A 12,500-nucleotide genomic window follows, 5' to 3' on the forward strand; every position below is an offset into this window, starting at 1 on the left:
TAATCAAACATGTATTAATGACTGATGGAGGAATTAATGAATGTGAATTGGTGTAAAGTCTAATTATGAGTCAGAATATGAACAGTATTTAAAGGGTTAAATGAGAAAAGTATGATCTACAAATGTGACCAAGAGCTTATAAATGAGGAGAATAGTTGAGAACAGGATTTTGGCAAAAGTTTTTTATACTGTAATGCTAAAAAAAAATTTCATCAGATCAGCTAAAAATCTGTTTTTCCGTCTCTCTGGAGTCTTTAATCCTCACAGAGTCAGAGGCAGCAGATGTATTATTCTTCATCCTTTCTTCTCTCCTCTCCTCACCTCTCTGGCCCGTTTAAGAGCGCTTTTCATCTGGGATATATTCCCTTGTGTTATGTTTGTATTTTCTTCTTCTTCTTTTTTTTTTTTTTTTTTTTATTATTTTTGCCCGGGTGGAGTGAGTATAGCTCCAGTTAATTAATACTGGGCCGAGATACAAACACCTCTCTGCCAAATTCGCCACTCCACTTCAGAGGCCCTGCGGCTGGCAGAGTGAGCCGGGCAACCGAGAGAGATGGGGGAGATGGGATTTATTCATTAGCAGCCTGCAGTAAGGTATTACACCTCCGCTGAGAGGCTGCGGAGCTGAGCGCTGTCCTCGTTAACGGCCTATCAAAGAGCGGTGGCGTTGAAATCGGCGGGTAAATCATCTCGCCGTCTGATCCGCCGCCTGCCGCTCCCATGGCATCATTTTGTTGTTCTGGACAGGTTTCTGCTGCTACTTCTACTTTTCTTCCTATTTTTCATATTTGGACTCAAGATTATGTGAAGTGTAAAGCCAAATCCGCCCTCATGAGGATATCTGTCATATTAAAAATAAACTTTGCTTATATTTTATTTGGCAGAAAGTGTCTAAAAGATCTGGAACGATAAAGCTAAGCAGCACCAGTTATTTTTTCTGGGAGCATATGTTCTCTAAACCCACACTAACTGTAACAATGCCAAAATGTAAACCAGGGTGAAATCTGTGATCTCCACATTACTTAACAATCATCCCTGTTGTGATTTAGAGGGCAGCTTTTTAGACGTGTTAATAGTAGCTTAACTCCACAGTCAAATATCTCTGTAACTATTGATTGAACTGCCATTAACCTCCTGACACTCCTGAGAGCTTTTGTTTGGTATGCATTTTTAATTTCTTCTATATTTGAGTTTAGTCGGACCTGATAAATACTCTTTCCCTTTGCACAAACGATAATAACGTCCCAATGTCAATCGAGATACAAATGTTATTAAAGACTGTGTAAAGTGAATTCAGACATTTTCTTCTAAGCACATTAAATAGGTCATAAATGAATTTCTAAAAAAGGTGTAAAAAGCATTTCAACCATTTAGATTTGAATTGTGGAGCTAGGCTTCACAAACTGTGTTTCAACATTTCTGTGTTCAGGATTTAGTGATTAGCATAAACCCGCCCCTGCTGCTGTAGAGGTATAAATACATTCAGCACACACTACTACTACTACAGTCTACAGTTAGCCAGTTAGCTGAGTTAGCCGCCGAGCTAGCAGCCGAGTTAGCAGCCGAGCTAGCCGCAGATTTAGCTGCCGAGCTAGCCGCTGAGTTGGCCGCAGAAAGCTCTCAGACGTAGTGTCCATGTTTCTGGTACAGGTGGTGACTTTGATTGACAGGTGACACTTGGTAGGGGGCGGGGCTTCAGCTGACTTGGAGGCCACGCCCACAGCGTTTGGGAGCAGAGAAAGAGACTGATTTCTACACAACTTTGAAGCCTAATTTCATATATTTGGCGATTTTTTTTTAATCATTCAAATTTGGCAGGGTGGTTAACAACACACTTTTCTGTGGTATGTCAAACTCAGAACACATATTTATTCTTACTTTACACAGACGCATTAAAAAAACAGATTTCAACAATAAAATGTGAAGGTTTTGTAGCTGCTCCACTTTTGTCTGGGGATCGGCTGTTGCTGCCATCTGATGTTTGCACTGTTATGTGCTTTTATTTCCACTTGGTGGCACAAATAGTCGTGTATGAACGAGGACAACAGGTCAAAGTTCAGCAGAATGATGTAAAAGGTCCAGCAAAGCCAAAATGTGATGTGATGAGGACGCAGAGTCACAGGAGGTTAAAGGAAATGTTTGACAGTCTGGAAATAAGCTCATTCACTTTCTTTTTGAGAGTTACATGAGAAGATCAATACCACTGTCTGGCTGATACTGAATATATTCAAAGTTAAAAAAATCTCATTCACTAATGAGCATGTATTTTATTTAGCTCTGTTTGTATCATGAATGTATTACAGGAACTGGAAACCAACACTGAGAGATGGAAAATTGCTTTCCTGGCGCGTTGTTGAGTTGTCGAGCTTCCAGGTTCGCTCTCTCATTAGTGTTTCTCTGCTCGGCCCACAGACTTTACATTGGAATTTAAAATCACTTTTCTGGGCTCCAGGAAAGTTTTACAAATAAAATAACTCATCATAGAAAGAGCAATTCATTGAGATGTCTCGTCAATTGTTTTATGGACTTTTTAAATAACGGTAGTCTACGGGGAAAATACTTTAAAGGCTGCAATACCACGAGTGGCCACTGGGGGGAAACTGGCAGCAGACTGCATTACTTTAATTGATTAATTGAATTAACTGAAATTAATTTTTGTCTTTTTATTAACTATATCAACAATATTTTCCTAACTTTAACCAAACATTTTACTTCTCACATGAGTCCTGTAAGGCTGCAATCATTTTATTTAATGATTAATTGATTGTCCAGTATATAAAATACCTATCATTATGCCCAAATTAACATATTCTAATGATTAGTTTTATCTGATCAATGGTCAAAAACACAAAGATGTTGCATTTACTGTCATAGAAAACTGGAAAACTAGCAGATATTCATATTTAAGAAGCTGCTACCTAAGAATTTTGTGGCAATTCTGCTTAAAAATGACTTAAATGGTTGATCAGTTCATGCTGCAATCATTTCCTTTAATAATTAAATGATTGTTCTTTATGCCCTGAAGCCATAGTTAACATATTCTGCTTTTATTCTGACTTGTTTGGTCTGATCAGTAGTAAAAAAAAAAACAACACAAAGATGTTGCGTTTACTGTCATGGAAAACTGGAAAACTAGCAAATATTCACATTTAAGAAGCTGATAACTGATCATTGTTGGCATTAATTAAAAGTTAATCAGTTATCAACTTAAAGGTCTGTCAGTTGACTAATTGATGAATCATTGAAACATTTCAGCTCTATTAAATGTCAGTCAGCAAGGGGCCCAACAACAAGGTGTTTGTGAATATCCCCCAATATTTAACTCCATATTTTCTCTATAAACAGGCAGCAGTGGAGATGTTTGCTGTTTGTTGTTTGGATATAAAACTGCTGCTGCTCTGCTGTTTGGAAAAATAAACCTAAAAACCTCCTCTCAGCTCTCAACACCAAGAACCAGTAACAAGTGATGACAGAGTTGTGATGAGCTGTCAGAAATCAGCAGGATAATGTCTCACTTCTTGCATTGCGCTGTCTTCAGAAACCTTTACTTCATTTTTCAGATTTTCCATCTTGGAGATTTTTTTTTTTGGGCAAACAGCCAAAATGCAGCCATCGCTCAGCCGCCAGCGTTCATTTAAACTGCTGTGATTGTCCGTCAGTCTGTTTATTTGGACGCTGAACAGAGCAAACGACCACAAATCCTTTGAATGTGAAAACGACAGAAATGGTCGCTGCACCTGAAAGAGTGCAGTGAAGAGTAAGTCCGGGGCTTTTCCAACCGTCAAGGCGAGAAAAAGCCTTTTGTCAAACTCAAATCAGGTCAAGCTGTGGGATCAGAAAAAGCTGCTGATGCGTTTTGGCCATCTTGGCTTTCACTGAAGCATGAAAAACAGTATTTTATTTATCCGCGTTTGATGCTTCAGACTTTTTCCTCCTCCTCATCATCACAGAGGCGCGTTTCTAAAAACACTCAGGCTCTCAAACACTCACTTTACAGCTCAGCCATTTTCAGGTTCAGTCTCTTTTCACTTTGTTCACGTCTCTGCTTATGTAAACACACACGCACACACACACACACACACACACACACACACACACACACACACACACACACACACACACACACATAAATGCAGCCTACCAAAATTATTCTGCCGCAGACAGGACTGAAGCACAGTTAGGAAGCTACTAATAATATCACCGTCTCAAACGTTAACAGTCTTTTTCCATATTTCAGCCCAGTGACTAAACATTTATAAATTCATGTCAATAATTTTTTACCACAATTAAGATTTATGGATGACATTTAGATTATCACCACCACCACTACTTCTAAAATGTGATCTGTACAGTATGACCCTTATAATTATAATACAGTGACTCAAACAAAAGTGATCAAATAAAAGCAATATTTAAATTATTTATGGTAAAAAAGTAGTACCAGTAAAAATACAACATCACAGTGAGCATCAATTCTTCAATTATTGTCCAAATTATGTCATTAATTTAGGTATATATTCATGATTTTTGCATGTTTTATCTGTAAATGTGCAAAAACACTGGAATTGCCCTTTAAGCCCCTTGAACCCTTAAATAATAAAGTACTGTTGAAGACTCAGTCCAGACATGTTTTAAGATATATAATATACTTTGCTTTGAATAATATTTCCTGAATAATGTGTTTTTTTTCCACAAAAAGTTTAATTATGTCAAAAAATTTTTATTAAAACACTGTCTACTTCTCCCTTATTAGGCTTGAGCGGTATCACGGTATTACGGTATTACGATATAACGATATTGCGATATACCGGGGTATTTAAAAATCCTGAAGGTATCATTTTCAATACGGTCAAAAATACAGACTCCGAGCAAACCTGGATTTTACGAGGTGTACCTGAAGGCAGCATGTAATTCCACCTCCGACCACAGTCAGTGGCGGTTGCAGGAAGTGAAGGAAGCTGAAGATATGAGCTAACTTCTCTGCAAAGTTGAGCCAAAATATGAGTTTCTTTTGTGTGTTTTGATGTTTGTGGTGAATGAAACTCTCTACAGTTTTCTTAGTTTGAGCTGATATTCATCCTGAGGCCTTCATTCATTCAGCTGCTTTTCTACCTGATGAACAGGTGAGACGGTTTGTTTTCTCTCATATTCATTACGTATTTTCGGCTCAGCTGGCTTTTTGTGAGGCAGGTTGGGTTCATGTTGGGTTGACTGACATACATTTTGTCAGTATTATGTATGTTATTGATCACGTGGTTGGAAATCTACTTTATTTCTATGGATTTTAGCTGTAGATAGCCCACCATGCCACTGCTGCTGCTAAGGTTACACAGTGGGAGCGTACCGATGTTCCCCGATAGCTAGCTAGCTCGGTGGCTAACTCATCTGCTAGCTCGGCGGCTAACTTAGCGGCTAACTCAGCTAACTGGCTAACTGTAGAGGTATGATCCCGTTACAGCTAACATGAGTTTGATATGGAGGATTCTGGCTCAGCTACCTGATCTTACCTGCATAAAGGTTATTATAGGTTATTGTGCTGCTGGGGTATGTGCTGTCATGCCTTTCATATTTAAAGGATTATTACCGTTTTTTTACAACCTGGACCTTATTACTAGCATAAAATACGATCATTTACTCACCCAGACAACTTTGTAGCGCTGTATATCCGTATAATCCGAGTACACGGGGCACCGAAGCTCAGCCTCTATAGCTATAACACATTATCTGACACCAAACTTATGATACGTTAGTGCTATTCCCCTCCGAGCCCGTGGTGGCATGTTATCAACATCCGGGGTCAGTAGGTTGACCTGCTAACCTCTGATCTGGATGATGTCACCACAGCTGCAGCCCCAGAGCAGAAGCACCTGACGTGACAAAAGCCTCTGGCTTGACGGAAGTGGCCTCTTTTTTCAAATTTAAATTGCTTAACATAGCGTCTATGAATTGTCCATTTATATTTATTTTACCCTTATTTAATCAGGCAAGTCAACTAACGTACTGTATAGAAGATTAATCCTCGTTTTATTTAATCTGAGAACTAGATTCAATCTTAGTTATTATTCAGTCCTATTGTGACTGTGTTTGTTTACCATAGATCGTATTTTATGCTAGAAATAAGGTCCAGGTTGTAAAAAACGGTAATTATCCTTTAAATAAACAAAAATAAACATCCACAGACACTCTTTTCCTATTCAAGCAGCAGAGCCTCCATGTTTTTATTTTATAACCTACTGTTACATACAGTATGGGTTAGACTCGGTTAATCAAGTATCTACTTATTGTTAAACCCAACGGAAAAATACAATTAGAGGCAGAGAGGCCATGTGACTGCTGGGCAGAATACAACTGCTTTAATATGCGACTTTATAATGTCGGAGAATATGCCAGTTGGACTAAGCTCTCTCTCTCTCTCTCTCTCTCTCTCTCTCTCTCTCTCTCTCTCTCTCTCTCTCTCTCTCTCTCTCTCTCTCTCTCTCTCTCTCTCTCTCTCTCTCTCTCTCTCTCTCTGTGGTCTGCTCCATCATGCTTTCATATTTTAATTAGCAAAAATAAAATGTTTCTTGTGGCAGCTTGATATGTTTAAATTATGATGTCTGATGTGTAAATGTTAGACCAAGTACTGTAATACTGCATACTACATCACTATAATACTGCAGTACTTTTACTGTAATACTGCGTACTACATCACTCATAATACTGCAGTACTTTTACTGTAATACTGCATACTACATCACTATAATACTGCAGTACTTTTACTGTAATACTGCATACTACATCACTCATAATACTGCAGTACTTTTACTGTAATACTGCATACTACATCACTATAATACTGCAGTACTTTTACTGTAATACTGCATACTACATCACTATAATACTGCAGTACTTTTACTGTAATACTGCATACTACATCACTATAATACTGCAGTACTTTTACTGTAATACTGCATACTACATCACTATAATACTGCAGTACTTTTACTGTAATACTGCATACTACATCACTATAATACTGCAGTACTTTTACTGTAATACTGCATACTACATCACTATAATACTGCAGTACTTTTACTGTAATACTGCATACTACATCACTATAATACTGCAGTACTTTTACTGTAATACTGCATACTACATCACTATAATACTGCAGTACTTTTACTGTAATACTGCATACTACATCACTATAATACTGCAGTACTTTTACTGTAATACTGCATACTACATCACTATAATACTGCAGTACTTTTACTGTAATACTGCATACTACATCACTATAATACTGCAGTACTTTTACTGTAATACTGCATACTACATCACTATAATACTGCAGTACTTTTACTGTAATACTGCATACTACATCACTATAATACTGCAGTACTTTTACTGTAATACTGCATACTACATCACTCATAATACTGCAGTACTTTTACTGTAATACTGCATACTACATCACTATAATACTGCAGTACTTTTACTGTAATACTGCATACTACATCACTATAATACTGCAGTACTTTTACTGTAATACTGCATACTACATCACTATAATACTGCAGTACTTTTACTGTAATACTGCATACTACATCACTATAATACTGCAGTATTTTTACTGTAATACTGCATACTACATCACTATAATACTGCAGTACTTTTACTGTAATACTGCATACTACATCACTATAATACTGCAGTACTTCTACTGTAATACTGCATACTACATCACTATAATACTGCAGTACTTTTACTGTAATACTGCATACTGCATCACTATAATACTGCAGTACTTTTACTGTAATACTACATACTACATCACTAAAATACTGCAATACTTTTACTGTAATACTGCATACTACATCACTATAATACTGTAGTACTTTTACTGTAATACTGCATACTACATCACTATAATACTGTAGTACTTTTACTGTAATACTGCATACTACATCACTCATAATACTGCAGTACTTTTACTGTAATACTGCATACTACATCACTATAATACTGCAGTACTTTTACTGTAATACTGCATACTACATCACTCATAATACTGCAGTACTTTTACTGTAGTACTGCATACTACATCACTATAATACTGCAGTACTTTTACTGTAATACTGCATACTACATCACTATAATACTGCAGTACTTTTACTGTAATACTGCATACTACATCACTATAATACTGCAGTACTTTTACTGTAATACTGCATACTACATCACTATAATACTGCAGTACTTTTACTGTAATACTGCATACTACATCACTGTAATACTGCAGTACTTTTACTGTAATACTGCATACTACATCACTATAATACTGCAGTACTTTTACTGTAATACTGCATACTACATCACTATAATACTGCAGTACTTTTACTGTAATACTGCATACTACATCACTATAATACTGCAGTACTTTTACTGTAATACTGCATACTACATCACTATAATACTGCAGTACTTTTACTGTAATACTGCATACTACATCACTGTAATACTGCAGTACTTTTACTGTAATACTGCATACTACATCACTATAATACTGCATACTACATCATTTGTACTTCTTACCTTCTTCAGTCTCGTGCCAGACGATGCCCTCCAGGTTGACGCTGGTCCCGGGCTGGCAGGGTCCCAGACAGGCAGAGTCTCCGTCCAGCCCCCCCGACACGCCCCCATCCTGGGTGTTAGTGCCGATAGACCTCGTCCTCACCGCCAGCTGCTTGGGGTTAGAGGTGGGTAGGGTCGGGGGGGAGAAGGACGGGGCGGAGGGCAGGGAGGATCCTGGATGGCCTGGAGCCGGGGGTGCTGGCACCGTGAACATGGGGTCCACCTAGAGCGAAGAAGAGGAGAAGAAGAAGAAGAAGAGAGGAGAGGAGAGGAGACGACTCATTAGAGGTCAGAGACAGAGACTGCTATGAATTGTAATATGTCATTTTGCTTCGTTTCAGCTCCACTTCATTTCTGTCATCATTTCAATTTCACTTTCATTAAACTTAATGAAATACGAGTCCAAGTCTGCTCTGAATGTGTCTGAAGAAAAAAAAAGAGTTAAGAAGGCTTTGAGAGAGAAATGGACAAAAAATGTAAGTTAAAAAAAAAAAAGAAAAAGATTATTAATGTCATTTTAATATTTCTGATGTGAATCCAGCTGACACCTGATTATTTGAATGTTCCGAGATAATGGAGGAAAGAGTCGGAAGGACATTTTCTACAGGAGGACATTTTCTCCAAATGTCATACCATTCATTATTATACCCACAGTCTGCAGTCACCTCCTTCCTGATGTTGACTGGCAGCTCATCATCTCCAAACTATAACCAGACTTTTAAAAAATGTTCTATTTGGATTCATCTACACGTCTTTATCATGATGAGTCCTTAACGGCAAATATGTCATCATCCACCAGTTACTGGAACGAGAAGTTTCCAACCAGCACAAGAGTCAGTGACTAATTCAAAAATATCTTAAAAAATAGTTTTAAGAGTCTTTCCTTCCTCCTTCCTCCTTCCTTCTTCCCTCCCTTCCTTCTTTCCTCCATCCTTTCCTTCCTCCCTCCCTTCCATCCTCCCTTCCTCCCTCCTTTCCTTCCGTCCTTCCTTCCTTCCTTCTTCCTTCCTCCCTTCCTTCTTTCCTCCATCCTTTCCTTCCTCCCTCCTGTCCTTCCTTTTCTTCTTTCCTCCCTTCCTTCCTTCCTTCCTTCCTCCCTCTTTTCCTTCCTTCTTTCCTCCGTCCTTCCTTCCTTTCTCCCTCCTTCCTCTCTCCCTCTGTCCTTCCTTCCTTTCTCCCTTCTTCCTCCCTCCCTCCTTTTCTTCATTTCTTCCTCCTTTCCTTCTTTCTTTCCTCCTTCCTTCCTTGACTCGAGGACAACAGGAGGGTTAAAATGTACATTTAGTATTTTAGTTTTATCCTCATATATTTAGTTCTTTATGTCTGTTTAATAAATTCAGTCTCCATTAAGAATGACGATTACATCCTACAGCCGTCGAAACAATTATAATATAACAGAAATCATCAGCTAAAGTGATGTCTGGGGGGGGGGGGGGGGTACTGTCTGTATTTGACATGATTTCAGTGAAATTTAAGTCTTTTGAGAAGCTGTAAGACGGCCACACCTCCAACAGCATCTTTCTTGCTGGAGGTGATGAGTGAAATGAGTGAAATGTCAGGAAATCCATGAGGGAGCTGAGGACAGTGAAGGTGTCGGTGTGTTTCATTTAAAGTGCTCGTCGAACGGTTACAACAGAGCCTGCAACCTTTTATAATGTTGGATTTGTAGGAAGGCCTTGACAGCTTTCCTGTAATTTTGCAGAAGTGATACCCTTCTCCTTCTGTAGGGCTTTTATTTTATAGTTCTCAATCAATTGACAGCGATGATGTTCATTAGCGAGCAGATAAAACCTTCCAGTGAAGTTATTTAACCAAAGAAATGATGATGGTCACAGCTAAATATATAAGAAACTGCTTTTATTAACTTCTGTCTGAAACCATGGAGCAACTTTTTTGTTGTCTTCCGGTCAACCGTGCAGCTTTTTTGTGCTAACCAGGCGGGGAGTTCTGGTCCTCTGAAATGAGGCCAACGCGGAAGTAACTTAGAACTGCATTCTATCAAATGGCCACCAGGGGGCGACAGTCTCTATACAAGTCAATGGAGAATTCACCAACTTCTCACTTGATTTCTAACCTCAGTAAACGTTTTCAAAATGTGTTTATGGTCTCAATCGCTAGTTTAAAGCCTTCTTCAATGCAGTATGATGTTCATTTGGGACATTTTGGCCTCCCTGATTTTATATGTGACGATAAAGCAGGGTATGCATTAGGGCGTGGCTACGTCCTGATTGACAGGTTGATTGACCAATGTCCTCGAGATCCAGCCCTCGCAACCATGGCCCTGCCTATAGATTCAAAACTATTGGCTTCCGAGCAGCAGTCCACAAACGTCCATTTCTTTTCTACAGTCTATGGTGCTAATGTGTGTTATTGTGTTTTGTATCAGGAGGCAATCAGGCTCAGTGTGACCGTCTGCTCTGCTGATGATAGAACGATGCTTTCTGCAGAGATTTGACTTTCTGAATGGAAATAAGGACTCTAGCTTGTAGTATTATTTAGGTTCATGATATTTATTATGAGTGACTTTGATATTTTACTTTGCATTATTATTGTGTTTTATCTCTTCTAGGTGAGGTTTTAAGATAAGCCCACAGTGGATGTACAGTATACCTCACTCGCACTTGTTTTATTTGTATTTTATTAGCTTTCTCTGACTTTTATTTTACAATGTGCAAATAAACCAAAAAAACCAATAAACCAATAAACCAATAGCTATGTAGACAAATGACTAACAATATTTCACTCAATTAAAGCAAAACTAGGAGGCGCTATCATGAAATCAATGAATCTAACTAATCTAACAACTGACTTACAGAATAGATAAACTGCTGTCGACAACAAAAAGGTGTCATTTGGCTGCTTTAGTGAGCTCTGTCTCGGCTAGGACTGCCTTTTAAATATCACCCAGAGTTAAAGCTGCCTCACTGTACACTGAACAACACAGAATAACATAATGAATAATGTATGTGATCTTTGTGAATCATATGTGTACATTTCTCATAATTGTAGGCTTGGTAGTATCAAAAGGCTTCTGTAATAATAATAATAATAATGATAATAATAATAGTGAGTATTTATACTTTAAAACACTCCACTCATAAGAGCTGAACACTTCCACACACACAGTCAGACTCTTATATAAGTGTAATATTTCTATTCTGTTTCTTGTGTCCAGCAGCGTTTCATAAAAAAAAAAAAAAAAAAAACGAGAACACGGGTTTTAAGTTTTCAAAGCCTGCGAGTGATCTTAACCGCTGTCATCACCATGGTTACAGGCAATGAAATACTAAGCCATTGGCGCTTATAAGAGCCCGACTCTTATCTTCGCCACTTATTATGGTCCCAATTACAACAGCTCTGGGAAATAATTCTGCCGAGAGAGAGAGAGAGAGCGAGCGGCGGCAATCAGCAATGAAGGATTTTTTTTCTTTTTCTTGCCGTTATGACTCAATAAAGATTACGGGCTTGACAGATATCTTACTGCACGATATTCTTGAGCGATTTCCCAGCTCTAACAACTTCCTCGCCCATGCCAAGTCTGTAAATAGTTGAGAAAACAAGAGCGCTTTGTCAAATCAGAGAGAGAGAGAGAGAGAGAGAGAGAGAGGTAGAGAGAGGTAGAAAGAGAGAGAGGTAGAAAGAGAGAGAGAGAGTGTTCTGTGGTTTCTCAGATATAAAGGAGTCTGAAGATCAATCACTTACTCAAACAGGTCGCTTGCAAATCTGACAAGAAATGATTTTTTATTCTTTTTGCTTCCTAGGAGAGAGAAACAAAAAGACTCGGGGCTGCTCTGTGCTTTCCTTTTAAAAAATCCCTCAAAGCTTCTTAAACTGCAGAGGTTACTATCAAGGTTCACAGGGTTTGAACTTTAAAGTCGAGCATC

The 12,500-nt window shown here is 38.4% G+C and overlaps 1 protein-coding gene across 1 annotated transcript in view; it reads right to left on the minus strand.

The window, feature by feature from the left end:
• The window catches only part of znf608 (zinc finger protein 608), a 113,381-nt gene that overhangs the window by 40,265 nt on the left and 60,616 nt on the right, over positions 1-12,500 (minus strand). Inside the window, 1 exon segment of the mRNA XM_053326193.1 lies at positions 8,578-8,839. Within this exon segment, the coding sequence (XP_053182168.1) occupies positions 8,578-8,839 (262 nt within the window).

The sequence above is a fragment of the Scomber japonicus genome, chromosome 9 (genome assembly GCF_027409825.1).
Source record: "Scomber japonicus isolate fScoJap1 chromosome 9, fScoJap1.pri, whole genome shotgun sequence".
In the NCBI taxonomy this organism is placed as follows: Eukaryota; Metazoa; Chordata; class Actinopteri; order Scombriformes; family Scombridae; genus Scomber; species Scomber japonicus.